This window comes from Capricornis sumatraensis, chromosome X (genome assembly GCF_032405125.1).
Source record: "Capricornis sumatraensis isolate serow.1 chromosome X, serow.2, whole genome shotgun sequence".
NCBI lineage: Eukaryota > Metazoa > Chordata > Mammalia > Artiodactyla > Bovidae > Capricornis > Capricornis sumatraensis.
This window is the reverse complement of record NC_091092.1, coordinates 27760766-27779265: the sequence shown is the minus strand read 5'-3', so window position 1 is coordinate 27779265 and position 18500 is coordinate 27760766. Positions and strand designations below refer to the sequence as shown.

General features: G+C 38.6%; 1 protein-coding gene across 1 annotated transcript; it reads left to right on the top strand.

Moving 5' to 3' along the window:
• Positions 1 to 1271: 1271 nt before the first annotated feature.
• NKAP (NFKB activating protein) lies at positions 1272 to 17581 on the top strand. Its single transcript, XM_068962744.1, has 9 exons — positions 1272 to 1750; positions 4374 to 4454; positions 6445 to 6515; positions 6823 to 6963; positions 8714 to 8777; positions 10171 to 10280; positions 10379 to 10454; positions 11520 to 11669; positions 16742 to 17581. The coding sequence occupies exons 1-9, from the start codon at positions 1365 to 1367 to the stop codon at positions 16914 to 16916; spliced, it is 1254 nt and encodes a 417-aa protein (XP_068818845.1). The 5' UTR covers positions 1272 to 1364; the 3' UTR covers positions 16917 to 17581.
• The last annotated feature ends 919 nt before the right edge of the window (positions 17582 to 18500 follow it).

Genomic DNA, 18500 nt, shown 5'->3' with positions numbered 1-18500 from the left:
ATTGACTATGCCAAAGCCTTTGACTGTGTGGATCACAATCAACTGTGGAAAATTCTGAGAGAGATGGGAATGCCAGACCACCTGACCTGACTCTTGAGAAATCTGTATGCAGGTCAGGAAGCAACAGTTAAAACTGGACATGGAACAACAGACTGGTTCCAAATAGGAAAAGGAGTACATCAAGGCTGTATGTTGTCACCCTGCTTATTTAACTTATATGCAGAGTACATCATGAGAAACGCTGAAGCTGGAATCAAGATTGCCAGGAGAAATATCAATAACCTCAGATATGCAGATGACACCATCCTTATGGCAGAAAGTGAAGAGGAACTAAAAAGCCTCTTGATGAAAGGGAAAGAGGAGAGTGAAAAAGTTGGCTTAAAGCTCAACATTCAGAAAACAAAGATCATGGCATCCGGTCCCATCACTTCATGGGAAATAGATGGGGAAACAGTGGAAACAGTGGCTGACTTTATTTTGGGGGGCTCCAAAATCACTGCAGATGGTGACTGCAGCCATGAAATTAAAAGACGCTTACTCCTTGGAAGAAAAGTTATGAACAACTTAGATAGCATATTCAAAAGCAGAGACATTACTTTGCCGACTAAGGTCTGTCTAGTCAAGGCTATGGTTTTTCCAGTAGTCATGTATGGATGTGAGAGTTGGACTGTGAAGAAGGCTGAGCACCGAAGAACTGATGCTTTTGAACTGTGGTGTTGGAGAAGACTCTTGAGAGTCCCTTGGACTGCAAGGAGATCCAACCAGTCTATCCTAAAGGAGATCAGCCCTGGGATTTCTTTGGAAGGAATGATGCTAAAGCTGAAACTCCAGTACTTTGGCCACCTCATGCGAAGAGTTGACTCATTGGAAAAGACTCTGATGCTGGGAGGGATTGGGGGCAGGAGGAGAAGGGGACGACAGAGGATGAGATGGCTCGATGGCATCACTGACTCGATGGACGTGAGTCTGAGTGAACTCCGGGAGTTGGTGATGGACAGGGAGGCCTGGCGTGCTGCGATTCATCGGGTCGCAGAGTCGGACACGACTGAGCGACTGAACTGAACTGAACTGAACTGAACATGTAGATCTTAGAATTGAGCAGCCTCATTCGGAACCCGAAGGATGAGGGAACCTTGTTGCCCCACCGGCTTCCTTACACGGCTACACACATCCCGTCCCTGAGTCAGTAGGACCGCCTAGGTCTGGGGAAGGAATTTGCCGACGTACCCGGAACTGTTTCCAAGGTTTCCTCGGGTTCTGGCGGAGGTACGGCTGCCGGTCCTGGGAGCCAAGGCAACGGAGAATTTTCCCAGGCTCGCGCGAGCGCCCCCTTCACCCACGGATTCAGGGACCCAGCAATAGCGATGGCTCCGGTGTCTGGCTCCCGCAGCCCGGAGTGGGAGGCCTCGAGCTCCGGGGGGAAGCGTCGCAGTTCTTCGAAGAGCCCTAAGCCTAGCAAATCCTCTCGCTCCCCGCGCGGCCGCCGCTCTCGCTCGCGCTCTTGCTCTCGGTCCGGGGACCGGAATGGCCTCAGCCATCAGCTGAGTGGCTCCAGCCAAGGCTCCCGAAACCAGTCCTACCGTTCGCGCTCGCGATCACGCTCTCGAGAGCGGCCCTCCGCACCGCGCGGCGCCCCTTTCGCTTCTGCCTCCTCGTCCGCCTATTATGGCGGCTACTCACGCCCCTACGGGAGCGACAAGCCGTGGCCTAGCCTCCTGGACAAGGAGAGGGAGGAGAGCTTGCGGCAGAAGTGAGTGAGACGAACGCACTTTCTTTCGCAAGCCCACCAGCCTTTAGAGTCCGATTTATCGTTCATTTCGCACCCGACTGTTTGCATTTCGCTCTCTCCCTGACTTGCGCGCGTTTTCGTCCCTTCCGTCAGTCCACCCACGATGACGCCGTATTCATCCCTTTCCATCGTTAGGTTTTTCTGCTCATCCTCCGGCCCCTTCATCTAATGCCTTGGTCTCCCTCCCGCTACCCCTTCCAGCCTCCTGGCTTGTTGCGGGCATGGTCAAGAGCCTCGGACCTGCCGGAATTACAGCATTTACTTGGTTGTGTCGTTGTCATTAGTGATCACGTTTTCATTCCCCAGTAGACTGAGCCCTTGGAAGAGCCCAGATTATTGATCACAAAATTTACAGTGCAGAGCACTTTGTAGGTGCGCAACCATTGCTTGTTGAATGATCAAACAGGTTTGAGACAATAGGATAAGTGAGTGGAGTTGTTTTGCAGCGACTTGGGAAAGGTTGAGATATAAGGTTTAAATTGGAGGGGAGGAGAACCTCTGAAACAAGATGTTTGACTAAATGTAGGGAAAAAATGATGTGTAGGAAAAAATGATCTGTTAAACTGTAAGGTTGGACTACATTGAGAAAGATCTTAAGCGGTCTCAATCTTCAGCATGAAAAATGAGGTCAGATTGACATCAGATCTTCTTTAATGACTGAGTATTGGAGAGGAAGATTAATAGTTTAAGGAGAAAGGAAAAGAATTATAATTACTGTTTTGTAAGCTTTAATTTTTTTTACTTAAGAAAATTGAAGTATAGTAGATATACAGTGTTTTTAAGTTACCAGTGTACAATAATATAGTGATTCATTATTTTTAAAGATTATACTTCATTTATAGCAGTTATGTGCTTTGTAATTCTTAATATCTAATGCTTATTGAGTGTTAAATTGTGTGTCAGACACTGTACTGATCATACTGTATGTGTTTAAAAATAAATAAAATTTAAAAGTGTAACAGGCATTGAGGGGCAGGTTAAGGTTTCAACAATTGGGAGATAGCTTGAGTCTTTTTCTTCCAAAAGTGGGGGCCACTAAAGTCTAGTGATTAAGAGAACAGGCTCCAGAATCAGACTGCCTGAGTCTGAAGCCCTCCTTTGTTGCTTAATACTTGTGTGACCTTGGGCAAGTTACTTAACCTCTCTTAGTTTCATTTCTTCACCATGTAAAAGGGAAAAATTAGTACAAAAGCTTTTTAGAGATGTAATGATTTAGTGCCTGGAACACAATAAATTGCTCTTAAGTGTTAGCTGTTAGTATTTTGTGCATGGGAACAGAAACAGTAAAAACAGTCCTAAAATAATAGATTGGAGACTGACTTCTCCAAATTAAAATTTCCAGAAGGTAACCCCCAGGCTGTGTCCATCAAAAAGCATCCAGTTTCCATACTAGACATTCCTTACCCAAAGATGTCAGAATTCCTTGGATGAAATTTGCGTTTGTACATTTAGGAGGTAAATAATTTTAAAGTATCCACGAAGTTGGGTGGCAGGAGGGATAAGAACTTTACTGCTTGGTCTTTTTAGCCTGTCAAGCATTCTTCATCCTGTATGTATGTATTCAAAGTTTAGCTATAAGTATGTCCTCTATTAGATTTTATGTTACTTCAAGTAGGAAACCGGAGTCTAACTCTGCACAATTATACCTTTTCCCCTGAATAAGGAAGAAAAAAATATTTTGTTTTAAAAAATCAAAAAGGATTTTATTTCTTTAATAAGGTTCTTTTTTTAAACAAGTGGAGTCACAGCAGCTGAAGTTTGAAGAAGTAAACCTTAGTTTTTGTTGTGTATTGTTTGTGTGTTTATAAGGAATATCAAACTTTAAGAAATCACAAACATAAAACAAAATAATTTTGTCTTCCAAGGGTAGATAGAGAATTTACTCCTTTTTGAAAAAAAAATTAGGGGAAAAACAGAAAACAAACGCTATATCTCATTAAGTAAAGTTTTGTCAAAACTTTTCTTTTACTTTCAGAGGTCCCTTTATTTTCTACTTCTAATGGTTCACTTTTATTTTCTTCATTAATTCCTGACTTTTTGAAAACGAAGGTTTGACCTTGTCAGGAGTAGAGAATTCTCTTTACTTTCATAAGGATACATAAACAAATGAAGTTATTTCCAAATGTAAGACCATTTTTGTCACATATTGCAGAAGATGAAATGAGCAATTGGGAGCTGTGTGATGCATGTACTAGAAAAGACACACTGGACAGCCTCCCAGGCTGAATCTCTGGCCAGGCCTATCGGGCTGTCTGTAGTTTGCACTATTTGATAGAACATCAGATACATCAGAATATTAGATCCTAATATTGAGTTAGATCCTAATGTTCAGTTTACTTTAAAAAAAAAATTGGCCACCTCTTGTGGCATGTGGAATCTTAGTATCTGAACCAGGGATCAAACCTGTATCACCTGCAGTGGTAGCACAGTGTCTTAACCACTGGACTGCCAGGGAAGTTCCTGAGTTTAAACCAAGTTTTTATTAGTTTAAAGTTTAAAGTGTAGAGGGAAAACAGGACTTAACTGGACCCCTTTGAATCTTATAATACATTTAGGAAACAGTTTACCTGCCTATCTCTTCTAGGAGACTAAGTGAGAGAGAGAGGATTGGAGAATTGGGAGCTCCTGAAGTGTGGGGACTTTCTCCAAAGAATCCAGAACCAGAGTAAGTGATTAAAAATGCTTCTTTTATATGGCAGAAACCAACACAATATTGTAAAGCAATTATCCTTCAATTAATAAAAATAAAATTTAAATATATATATATTTTTTTTTAATGCAACATTTGTTTAAATCCAGAGTCTATGGTCAAAATTTTTGTTAAGTGAAGAACTTTAACTACAGCTCTTTTTTTCCCTCTTTCTTGTGATTTATGCTATTCTGTGCCTTGAGTTTTAAAAACATTAAACATACCTTAGTATTAAAACATGCTCCTAGTGGATTTTAGCATGCTAATTGTTCTCTTTAAATTGTGATTCATGGGATGCTAATTTCCTATTCATAGAAGGGTTCAGTGTTGAAACAAATACATTTATATTGTTTTGAATTATTTTTTCTCAATCCAGTAACTGATTAAATGTCAGACATTAACATTACAAAAAGTTTTTAAAAATGAATATACTGAGTCTGTTTAGTTTCCTGTATTCAGTATTATTAAAGGCCTAATGCTTTTTCCTTTTCCTTATTTTTTTTCCTCTGTGTTGTTGTTCAGTCATGTCCAACTCTTTGCGACCCTATGGACTGCGGCTTTTCTCTCTTTGGTGCCATTCAGAAGCTGCATCTACCCTCTGCTCTATTTCTGTGTTTTCTTTAGAGTTGAGACAAGGTGCTTGACAGGTAAACTTGTAATTTGCGACAGGGTGATAAAGCATTATTATCTGAAAGTTCTTTTTTCTTCTTAAAAAAATGTTATTTTTTCCCACCCCCTATAATTTTTTGAGATATATTTGACATACAATATTAGTTTCAGGCATGTTATAACATGATTCAATATTTGTATATATTGCAAAATGATCACCATAGTAAGTCTAGTTAGCATCCATCACCATATATAGTTATAAAAAGTTTTTTCTTGTGATGAGAACTTCTAAGATTTACTTTCTTATCAACTGTCAGATATGCAATGCAGTATTATTAACTGCAGTCGCCATGCTGTACATCACATCCCCATGACTTCCTTATTTTATAACTGGAGTTTGTACTTCTTGATCCCCGTCGTGTGTTTTACCCATGCCCTGCCCCCACCTTCTCTGCACTCTGGCAACCATCACTCTGTTCTCTGTATCTGCGGTGTGGTAGTTTTTTTGTTTTTTAGATTTCACATGTAAGTGAGATCATGTCTTATCTTTCTCTGTTTGACATTTCATTTAGCAAATGCCCTCACAGGCTGTCCATGTTGTTGAAAATGGCAAGCTTCATTCTTTTTTAAAGATAAATAATATTCTGCTGTGGGGTATGCATGTGTGTTTCTCATAGTTCCTTTATCCATTCATACATTCATGGATATTTGGTTGTTTTAACATTTTGGCTATTGTAAGTAATGCTGCAGTGAGCATGAGAGTCCAGATATCTCTTTGAGATATTGATTTCAGTTCCATCAGATATATATCCAGAAATGAGATTGTTAGGTGATATGGAAGTTCAATTTTTAATTTCTTGAAGAACCTCCATTCTGGATTCTATAATAGCTGTACCATTTTATATTCTCACTCTGTTATATTATAACAGTGTAAGTGTTCCCTCTTTTCCATATTCTCACCAACAGTTGTTATCTTTTGTCTTTTTGATAACATTCATCCAAACAGGTGTGAGGTGATACCTCATTGTGGTCTTGATTTGCGTTTCCCCAATGATTAATGATGTTGAACATCTCTTCATTACCTATTGGCCATCTATGTGTCTTCTTTGAAAAAATCTCTATTCAGATCCTCTGCCTATTTGTAAAATCACATCATTTTTGGGGTTTTGCGTTTTTTTTTTTTAATATTAATCTCTTCTCAGATATGATTTGCAAATGGTGTCTCTCATTCAGTCCATGCTGCAGTCCCCCGGGGTTGCAAAGAGTCAGACACAACTGAGCGACTGAACAACAACAACATTCAGTAGGTTGCCTTTAACACTCTTCTGATTCTTATTACCATTTTCTTTAAATTCAGCTCTGATGAACACACACCAGTAGAGGATGAAGAGCCAAAGAAAAGCACCAGTTCAGCTTCTACTTCAGAAGGTATTTTTTTAATTGAGAGCTTTTTATTGAGAAATTTTTAAAAATACATTTATAAATAGTTGAACATTACACTTTACTTGTATTCAAATTGCCTGTCATCATTTCCTTTTCAGTATTTCAAATACAATAAAATTGATACTCAGAAATACTTGTGATACTTGTATATGTATGGCTGAGTCCCTTCACTGTTCACCTGAAACTATCACAGCATTGTCAATCGGCTATACCCCAGTACAAAATAAGTTTTTTAAAAAAATTTAAAAAGAAATACTTCTTTAGAAGTAATTTTTATTTGTATTTTATGTAGAAGAAAAGAAGAAGAAGAAGAAGTCTAGTCATTCAAAAGAAAGATCCAAGAAAAGGAGGAAGAAAAAATCATCTAAAAGAAAACACAAGAAGTATTCTGATGATAGTGACAGCGACTCTGATTCTGACACAGACTCCAGTGGTAAGAAAGCCAATATCATTCTGCCCGCCTTACTTCAAAACTAGTTTTACTTCTTAAAGTTTATTTTAGTTTTATTTATTTTTGGCTGTGCTGGATCTTCGTTCCTACGTGGGGGCTTTCTCTAGTTGTGGCAAGTGGAGGCTATTGTTCATTGCGGTACACAGGCTTCTCTTGTTGTGGAGCTCAGGCTCTAGAGCGTGCAGGCTCAGTGGTTGTGGCGCATGGACTTAGCTGTTCCCTGGCACATGGGATTTTCCTGGACCAGGGATTGAACCTTTTTCCCCTGCATTGGCAGGCAGATTCTTAACCACTGGACCACCAAGGAAGTCCAAAGCTTATGCTAGAAAAAGGTTCTTTAAAATAATAATAACCAAGAGTTTTGAACATGCACTGACTTTGTTTCGTGCACCCTGCTAAGTGCCTGATAGGCATTATTGCTGTTTAATCCACACAGTCACTGTCAGACACATCTTAGAGTAGGGGAGACAGAGGACCCGAGCAGATTATAAGTACCGCTCATACCCAAGGTCACACAGTTGGGATTCAGAGCTAAGCGGTGTGACTCCAGAGTGGTTGTGTGTAGCTGCACAAGGCGTGTGGCACCGAACCAAGTTGGGGTCAGTCTCTGAGACGTGTGGTGCCAAACCAGGCCATAGGGGGCTGCATCAGCCCATTGGAGCAGCTCTTTGGAGAGATTCTCACACTCAGCGGTCAGCTTTGTGTGATTTTCAGAGGTACAACACAGGGGACCCTTCAGGCCAGCAGTTGATTTCTGGAGGACACTTCCTGTGTGGCTGCATCACAACAAAGCCGTCTTTTGGTGTCCTCCCATGGCTGGTGATTGACAGAGGGTGCCTCCTCTGGGGACACATTTCTGTGGATTTCTCATCACAGGTACCCTGTCACTCTCCTGCAGGGTCCTGTGTGGCTTGAGAGTGACTTTCATCTCCACGTATTGCACGTCCTTTCTCCTGACTCTGCCATGTAGTACAGAATCCGGCTGCCTACAGTGCCAGTCTCCTTTCATGTGGCTTGGCCTACTCACTGCATGGATGGACATGCATTACTTTTGTAATAAAACTGACTTTAGAAAGAACTAGCTTAAGAGTCACCTTTTCACGGTCAACCATTCCTCACCCACCCTCTCCAAACCAGCCTGATGGTGAGACTCCTGTGTGCGCCCAGAACACCGCCCCCCCACTTCCCTGTCACTCGGATTCTACTGACCCCCTTCCCTCTGTCTCCTCCACTAGACTGAGCTCCTGGAAAGTATCGCCCAAAACACAAACATCATGAGGATACTCAAACATTCAGAAAAGTGAAGGGAGAAGTGTCATTAATGCCATATACATTGCTTGTCACTCAGGTGTACCATCTGTTAGCATTTTGACATGTTTGCTTCAAATATGGATTTTTTTGTTGTTGAGATATTCAAGGTAAATTAAAATATCACACTGCCACCCTAAATATCTTTGTGTACATCTTTAAACAATAAGGAAATTTCCCTGTCTAATCACAATACTATTATCTCATGCAATCAAGTTAATAATAATACCCTATAGAACCAAATGCTTAGTGCAACTTTAATTTCTATGTCCCTCATTCCTTGCACATTTCCTAACAATAAATGTTTGAATGAATTAAATTCTCTGTAACAACAAATAGAAGAGTTATAAGGTATTTAACTACTCAAAAGTATTAAAGTTTTAGGGTTAAAATTCTTTTAATTATAATATGCTTTAATTTGCAGATGAAGATACAAAAAGGAGAGCAAAGAAAGCCAAGAAAAAGGAAAAGAAGAAGAAACACAGATCGTCAGTTTTTTTCTTTAATTTTTATTATGGAAAATTTTAAAAATATGTACAATTATATAAAATGGTATAATGGACTTCTGTGTAACCATCACTCAGCTTGAACAATTATCAACTTATTGACAGTCTCTGCTGTCCACCCTACTGTTATATTGAAACCAGTCCCAAATATCATTTCATCCATAAAGCTGCAAGTTTCTCTAAAAGATAGGCATTCTTTTTTTTTTAAAAAAAGTACAGTACTATTAATCCACATAAAATATTTAATAATAATTCTTCATTCAGGTCTCAGCAGTTTTTTGAATAGTTTCCTCAAATTAGAATCTAAACAATGTACATGAATTGTGATTGGTTGATCCGTCTTTTCCATCTCTTTAAATAGATAGCTTTCCCTTCCCTTTTGTTCCTGCAGTTTAGTTGTAGAGGAAACAATATCATTTGCCCTGGAGAGTTTCCTGCAGTGTGGATTTTGCTGGTTGTATTCTTATGGTGTCCTTTTAACATGCTTTCTGTCCTTTATATTTCCTGTAGATTGATAGTTAGGTCTAGACACTTGATAAGGTTCAGATTTGAGTTTTTGGTAGGAATACTTCATAAGTAGTACTGTGTACTTCCAGCAGGAGGCAGATAATGTCTGGTCATCTCTTTTTGTCATATTAACCTGCATCAGTAGTCTTTGTTTAGGTCCCTTACTTCATTAGGGATTGCAAAATGATTCTTCATTTATTAGGTAAAATAATTCTATATGAGAAGCCTACCCTCATTACCTATTTGGTTACCCTGAAGTATAGTTGGTATAGGAAGGGTGAAATAATGGCTTACTTGTTTTATGAGTTTTCAAAATAATGAGTTGAGGTTTTTTGAGGTTTTTATCATCATGAGCCCAAGGATTCAAGCATATTTGATGTATTTTAATCCATTATACTGAAAATTACTGATGTTCAAATTGATAAGAGCTGTTTTCTTAAACTGCTTTATTTCTGCTCTCTTTCTACAACATGAGAACTATATTTTATTGTTCCCTTGAAAGTGAAAGTGTTTGTCGCTCAGTCTTATCTGACTCTTTGCGACCCCATGGACTGTAGCCCACCAGGCTCCTCTGTCCATGGAATTCTCCAGGCAAGACTACTGGATTGGGTTGCCATTCCCTTCTCCAGGGGATCATCCCAATCCAGGAATCGAACCTGGGTCTCCTGCATTGCAGGCAGATTCTTTACTGTCTGAGCCAGTTTATAGTGAAATAAGTTAAATTTTTTAATACAAATTCTTCTCTAACACATTTGAATAAGCTGAGCATCGAAATCATTTCAATCAATCTTTCGTTGCCTTGAAAAAGTAAGATGCCCTTTAGCCTGGGAATATTAAATCAATTTATATCAAATTATAATCAATGCAGGAAGAAATATAAGAAAAAGAAGTCTAAGAAGAGCAGAAAAGATTCCAGTGACTCAAGTTCTAAAGAGTCCCAAGAAGAGTTTCTGGAGAATCCTTGGAAGGATCGATCAAGTAGGTTCTTTGGATAGAGTTTGACTTCAGAACAGATAAAACACTAAATTAACTGATTAGTCGAAATGTGAATATGTTTCTGAATATCTTTCCTGCAGAGCCTGAAGAACCCTCAGATTTGATTGGCCCAGAGGCTCCCAAAACACTTGCCTCTCAAGATGATAAACCTCTGAAGTAAGTAAGAGCATGTTTATAATCTCTAAAGTGCCTTCCCAAAAGTATGGTCCTAACTTACTCTTCCAAGTATATCTTTCACTACTCCCTTATTTAGACTCAAAGTTTCTGTGCACTTTCACCTTACTTCTTCCTCCAACACGCCTTCCCTTCTTCCCTAGTCCTGGTTTCTTCACTAACCCCAATTCCTTCCTGTTAAAATCCTTAACATTTCCCAAAGCCCTTTTCAAAAGGAGGGGCATGTGCTGATTCCCAATACCTTCCCTCCACAGGTAGGTGTGATTCCTACCCCTCTTTAATTCTTTAGTACTCACAGCATTTTCTTTTGTGTATTGTAATATATATTCTACATCGTATTAGTGTTATATCCTTATTAATATATAAATTCCACAAGAACAGAGATTATTTTTACCTTGTGTTACAAGCTTTGAGTTTAATAGATACAAAGAATTTAGTGAATTGAATGAAGGGGTGGTAGTTTTTGTTTCTTGTTTTAAAATTTTTTTTCTTCAAGTGTATTAGGTCTTAGTTGTGGCATTTGGGGTTTAGTTCCCTGACCAGGGATCAAACCCAGGCCCCCTGCACTAGGAACGTGGAGTCTTAGCTACTGGACCACCACGGAAGTCCCAGGATGGTAGTTTTCAAAGTCCCCTTGAATGAAAGTTAATAGAGAACTGTTACTGTATAGCATCATTATTGCCCGTAAGTCTGAAAAATATGTTAATTTGAGATATATTATTTCTCTACTTTGTATTTAAAGGGAAAAGGAATTCACTGGAGGCAGAAGCAATAAAGACAACAGCTGTAGGGAAAATTGATCCATAATTGTAAACCATGAATATATGCTCACTAACATCAACCTTTTTATTCTTCCAAAGTATCTCTGCATTTCTGGGTTAGTAATATAGGTCACAGTGCAGTGTTCCCTAATTAAATTAAGGTAATTTACATTAGGCTTCCCAGCATGCTGCCCAGCAACTGTTATTCCTACTGTTTTCTGAGAGAAATGTTTTTTGTGCTTTTCTTTTATAATGAACCTTTTCTTAATTCTGTATTACTTTGTAGCTATGGCCACGCTCTGTTACCCGGTGAAGGTGCAGCTATGGCTGAATATGTAAAAGCTGGAAAACGTATCCCACGAAGAGGTGAAATTGGCTTGACAAGTGAAGAAATTGCGTCATTTGAATGTTCAGGTTATGTAATGAGTGGTAGCAGGTATGTTCTTGGCAATGAGGTCAGTTTCCTTTATAACTACCAAAATTATATTTTGGTGATAGATTTCATTAAGTGCCCATTTCTAACAAAAAGTAGATTATAAATGTTGGTTTTTTATTGGTTTTATTGGTATAAATATAGTTGTCTAAAATTCCAAGTAGGTATGCAACTCAATTTTATCTCCAGCTTCAAAGAATTAGTCTTTCCAGTGTCATTTTCTCGTTTATAGTTTGATACAGATAGTTTATCTTCTGGAGGAGATAGTGAAATTTGGTTACTTATCAGTGTCCCATGAGCAAGGTGGCATTCTGGTAGTTAAGAAAGCAGTTTCATAAGACAGTAAAAGTTTCTGAGTTTGCCTGTAGTTCTCTGTGGAGAACGTGCACTCTCTAGTCCTTTGGACACTGAGAATGAAGAGTGAAAAAGGATATGACAGAGGTCAGTTTCAGCATGAGAAAAGGAATATAAAATGGGGAAGAAAAAGCAAAATACCAGGAAGAACAAGGAGAGTGAACTAATAGGGCCTCAATACCAAGATCAAGCTGAATTTTAAAACTTCATAAACTTTTAAAAGTGGGCAAATATTTGAAGGACCCTGGAAGCATCTTCAGAATCTTGGAATTCTGAGGACTGACATTTGAAAACATTATATCTAAGAACCAATAAGACAAGAAAAAAAATGAGAGGCATAAGAATTGGAACAAAGGATGTAACACTGTCACTTTTTGTGAATAATAGAAAATCCTGAGGAATCCTCATATGAATTATAAATAACAGGAATGTTTAACAAATGGTTAGATATAAAGTTAATACACAAAAATCAATAGGATTTCTGTGTGCCAGCAACAAACAACTAGAAAATATAATTAAATGAAAGGAAAACATTTATAACAGTATCATCAGAGAATATGAAGGACTTAGGAGTAAATCTTAACAAAAGAAGTCTAAGATCTTTACAGGCAAAACTATAAAACACTGAGAGATTTAAGAAGACCTAAATAAATAGAGAGATACCATGTTCATGAATAGGAAGGCAATACTGTAGAGTTATCAGTTCTTGCAGAATTAAAATGTTAGACTAAAGGGCTAAGAGTATCCATCTCATTTCTGAAGAAGAGCAGGAAGGTGATTTTTCCTACTGATATGAGGGCTTATTATGAAGCTTACAGCACTTCATTTCAGAAGGAGTGGGGAAACAAATGAACTGTTCAGTGGAATAAAATACAGAGCCTGGTAGAGTTATGCACGTATGGAACTTCATTACATGAAATAGCTGCTTTCTCCAGTCAGTGGGGAAAGAAGGAACTAGGCAGTAAATGGAGCAGGAAGAAAATGGTCACCTGTATGGAGAAAAATGAAAGTAGAACCCTTTATCACTATTTAAAAGTCAGTGCAGCTAGATTATGGACTTAAATGTCAAAAACAACTTCATTACTCTTAGTATAGAATATGAACAGATATCTATTAGATCTTGGAGTAGGGAAGTATTTCTTAAAGTAGACCAAAAAATGCACCAACCACACAATAATATATTGATAACTTTACCTGAGGTAAAAGCAACAACTTTGGTTCATCAGAACATCTTAAAATAAGTGAAAAGACAAGTTGGGATAAGATCTTGTAATACACACAACTGATAAAGAGTCAGTACTGAGAGTATTTAAAGAATTTCTGTAAACAAAAGGAAAGTGAGAAAATTACACAAACAGGCATTTGTCAGAAGAAAAAAATATATGGCTACACATAAAAAGATGTTCGTGATCTTGATCAGATCATGAATTCCTTATTGCCAAATTCAGACTTAAATTGAAGAAAGTAGGGAAAACCACTAGACCATTCAGGTATGTCCTAAATCAAATCCTTTATACTATACAGTGGAAGTGAGAAATAGATTTAAGGGACTAGATCTGATAGACAGAGTGCCTGATGAACTATGGATGGAGGTTTGTGACACTGTACAGGAGACAGGAATCAAGACCATCCCCAAGAAAAAGAAATGCAAAAAGCAAAATGGCTGTCTGAGGAGGTCTTACAAATAGCTGTGAAAAAAAGAGAAGTGAAAAGCAAAGGAGAAAAGGAAAGATATACCCATCTGAAGGCAGAGTTCCAAAGAATACCAAGGAGAGATAAGAAAGCCTTCCTCAGCGATCGATGCAAAGAAATAGAGGAAAACAATAGAATGGCAAAGACTAGAGATCTCTTCAAGAAAATTAGAGATACCAAGGGAACATGTCATGCAAAGATGGGCTCAATAAAGTATAGAAATGGTATGGACCTAGCAGAAGCAGAAGATATTAAGAAGAGGTGGCAAGAATACACAGAAGAACTGTACAAAAAAGATCTTCACAACCCAGATTATCATGATGGTCTGATCACTCACACTCACCTAGAGCCAGACATCCTGGAATGTGAAGTCAAGTGGGCCTTAGGAAGCATCACTACGAACAAAGCTAGTGGAGGTGATGCAATTCCAGTTGAGCTATTTCAAATCCTGAAAGATGATGCTGTGAAAGTGCTGCCCTCAATATGTCAGCAAATTTGGAAAACTCAGCAGAAACCACAGGACTGGAAAAGGTCAGTTTTCATTCCAATAAAGAAAGCCAGTGCCAAAGAATACTCAAACTACCGCACAATTGCACTCATCTCACACACTAGTAAAGTAATGCTCAAAATTCTGCAAGCCAGGCTTCAGCAATTCGTGAACACAGCAATTCGTGGACTTGCAGATGTTCAAGCTGGTTTTAGAAAAGGCAGAGGAACCAGAGATTAAATTGCCAACATCCTCTGGATCATCAAAAAAGCAAGAGAGTTCCAGAAAGGCATCTATTTCTGCTTTATTGACTATGCCAAAGCCTTTGACTGTGTGGATCACAATCAACTGTGGAAAATTCTGAGAGAGATGGGAATGCCAGACCACCTGACCTGCCTCCTGAGAAATCTGTTTGCAGGTCAGGAAGCAACAGTTAGAAATGGACATAGAACAACAGACTGGTTCCAAATAGGAAAAGGAGTACGTCAAGGCTGTATATTGTCACCCTGCTTATTTAACTTCTATGCAGAGTACATCATGAGAAACGCTGGGCTGGAAGAAGCACAAGCTGGAATCAAGATTGCCAGGAGAAATATCAGTAACCTCAGAGATGCAGATGATACCACCCTTATGGCAGAAAGTGAAGAAGAACTAAAGAGCCTCTTAATGAAAGTGAAAGAGGAGAGTGAAAAAGTTGGCTTGAGGCTCAACATTCAGAAAACGAAGATCATGGCATCCAGTGCTATCACTTCATGGGAAATAGATGGGGAAACAGTGGAAATAGTAGCTGGCTTTATTTCTGGGCTCCAAAATCACTGCAGATGGTGGCTGCAGCCATGAAATTAAAAGACGCTTACTCCTTGGAAGGAAAGTTATGACCAACCTAGACAACATATTAAAAAGCAGAGACATTACTTTGTCAACAAAGGTCCATCTAGTCAAGGCTATGGTTTTTCCAGTAGTCATGTATAGATGTGGGAGTTGGACTGTGAAGAAAGCTGAGCACAGAAGAATTGATGCTTTTGGACTGTGGTGTTGGAGAAGACTCTTGAGAGTCCCTTGGACTGCAAGGAGATCCAACCAGTCCATCCTAAAGGAGATCGGTCCTGGGTGTTCATTGGAAGGACTGATGTTGAAGCTGAAACTCCAATACTTTGGCCACCTGATGCGAAGAGCTAACTCATTTGAGAAGACCCTGATGCTGGGAAAGATTGAGGGCAGAAGGAGAAGGGGACGACAGAGGATGAGATGGTTGGATGGCATCACCGACTCAATGGACACGGGTTTGGATAGACTCTGGCAGTTGGTGATGGTTAGGAGGCCTGGCGTGCTGCAGTCCATGGGGTCACAAAGAGTCTGACATGACTGAGCAGCTGAACTGAACTAAACTGAAAAAGATGTTCATAATCATTGGAAATGGAAATCAACTTATGGACATATGGTTTTACATCCATTCAGTAGAAGTTCAAAGTTCTAACAACTGCAAGCATTTGATAGGATGTGGGTCTATAGGATCTCTTAAGTATTGCTAGTGGTGGTATACATTGGTAACAACCATTCTGGAAAACAGTCTGATGTTGTCTTGGAAAGTTGAGCATTCACATAGTTTATGACCCAGCAATTCCATACCTGTGTACCTAAGAGGGTCTTTCCCATGTACCGGGAGATGTGTATATGGATGTTTACTACAGCATTATTCATACAGCACTTTCTGTTCCAGATCAATTCCTATACTCACTGTACGCTGAGCAACCTAAATACATTGTCATCTCCTTGACTTCTTGACCTGCCACTCCCCCACGTTCACACTAACCTGAAATGAGTCTCCCCTCTTCGCCTTACTCATTTTGCTCTGTTTTTCTAGGTGTAGTTCAAGCTTCATCTGTAATTGATTGTGTAGGTTTGCATACATACACATAAAGGCATCAGGTTTTCATGAAGTTTTCCTTCTAAATAAGCAGACCTTTTGAAGACGATCTAAGAGTTTCCCTCTTCCACAGAGCCTATACTTTCCTGATTTGGCCCTTGGGCTAAAATCCCTTCTTTCTTTTCTGTGAGCTGCTACTGGATTCTAAGGAAGTTAAATCCACCCACAAAACATCCAAAGATTCAGTTGTAGATTTAAACCTAGTTCTTTTGGTTATAGGATAAATTAGAACTCTGAAGAAGTTCTACCAGCTAGATAACAACTTAAATCTTATCTGTCCTACTATCAAGTCTGCACACCACTTAAGAAGTTTAATAATTTGCCTGTTTGCTTGCCTTACTGGAAACAACAGAACTAGACTTATGCCCTTAGAATTTGAAATTAATAACTTCACTCTATTGACAGAACCTCAGAGATCATTATTTACATACTAGAAATTAATCAAAGGACATGTCAGCGGATAAAATGAATGATCCTTGGAAAATCTAACCCATTAGAGAAAGTTTCTATTTGTTAGCATTTTAAATCGACCACTCTGTATTAGGAAAGGATTAGTGAGGAAGCACTATGAGAATAACTACTGAGAAATTAAGCCAAAAATACAATTATCTCCAGGCATCGCCGAATGGAAGCTGTGCGTCTGCGAAAAGAGAACCAGATCTATAGTGCTGATGAGAAGAGAGCCCTTGCATCCTTTAACCAAGAAGAGAGACGAAAGAGAGAAAACAAGATCCTGGCCAGTTTTCGAGAGATGGTATACAGAAAAACTAAAGGGAAAGAGGACAAATAAGGATTTTCTGATTGTTCATCAGACATTTTTAACAACAAAAAAGAAAGTTTGGGTTCCATATATACACACAAAAAAAGATTATGATCTGAAAAAGCTTTACAGTGCTACTGTGCCTTCTATTTAATTCTTTCAGTCCTATAAAAAAAAGCTGCGTATTGATATAACTTTAGCAAGCTCTTTGGGTTATTTTGGATTAACCAAAACAACTTTCTGGTTTAAAAATCCAAATTATGAGTGAAATTCTACTGTGTTGGGGGAGGAGGCATTGAGAGAAAGTGCTGGTGAAATGAGGAACTGAACTCTTACATTATGGGACAGTGCTGCTGCGAGTTCTACATGATGCCCACCCCAACTGAACTTGTGGAAGTTATCATTCCTCTATGTTGAATGTCATAAGGGGACTTGATAGAAACCTACAGGAGGCCACTTTTGTTAACAGAAAGAAGGCATGGCTGAAAAAAAGCAAATTTAGAATTTGAAGATTGACTTGTTTATTACAATATGTTGTCTGCTCTGGAAATAATGTATTTCGATTTTAGTCCCTACCTCCACCCCCAGACCAACCAACAGACCAAACAGCAAACTAACCCACAGACTTACTGAATCGAAAATGTGAACATTAAGTTTAAAATTCTTAACAGGTTACTTAAGAATGGCTCTTTCAAATATAAAATATTGGGAAGTCTATTGTGTAAATGTAAGTACATTATTTCCATCTGAACTGTGTTTAGATCATTATTTGAACACTGTAAATGAATAGGAATCAATAATAATCAGGAGTTTAATAAGGAAAAATGTAATGAATCATTGCTTTAACTTCATTATGTCATAAGGATGAAGATAACGTGATATTAAAATTTTTTTATGTCTGTACTTCATGTAAATGCAGATTTCATTTTAAACATTCTTAAACTTTTCAGTTTCTCTTTTACATCTGTCATTCAGGTTAACTTCTCACTTTATCACTTTTTTATGGCTACTGTTGACTTTTGACTTTGGGAAAAATGAAAAATTCTGGGACTATGAGATCATGATCTTTTTCTTCCCTCCTTTTGTTCAAGTTTAGTTGTTACGACATAGGAGGGAAGTGGGAAGGGGATAGTAGAAGTTTTGGCTGTTTTTGTTAAGGTTGTTTTGAACTGCATTATTATGTGCCTAAGATAAGTATAAATTATCTGAATGATGGGGAATTTCAGACTCTGCTGTTATAAAATGCCCTCTCTCTTTATAAGCTAACTTCCCAGATGACTCAGATGGTAAAGAGTCTGCCTGCAATGCAGAAGACCTGGGTCAGGAAGATCTTCTGGAGAAGGGAATGGCAATCCACTCCAGTATTATAATAGTTGAAAGTTTTTTTTTAAGTTTTAAAACAAAACAGTGAAAGTATACTTGATATACTTTATTAAAGTATAGATAAAAAAATTTACTACTTAACATATATTCTAGGAAAATGTCTACCTTTAACCCACAATTAATGAACTAAACAGCCAGTTGGCACGTGGCAACATTTATGATGCCTGAATTTGAAGTGATTGTGATTTATCATCATTGTTGCCTAGCCTAATCTATTATTTCCAAAAGTTG

Coding starts and splice junctions, on each gene's coding strand:
- NKAP (XM_068962744.1), top strand. CDS start 1,365: ATGGCTCCGGTGTCTGGCTCCCGCAGCCCGGAGTGGGAGGCCTCGAGC. Junction 1,751..4,373: donor GAGGAGAGCTTGCGGCAGAA/GTGAGTGAGACG, acceptor TATCTCTTCTAG/GAGACTAAGTGAGAGAGAGA. Junction 10,455..11,519: donor CAAGATGATAAACCTCTGAA/GTAAGTAAGAGC, acceptor ATTACTTTGTAG/CTATGGCCACGCTCTGTTAC.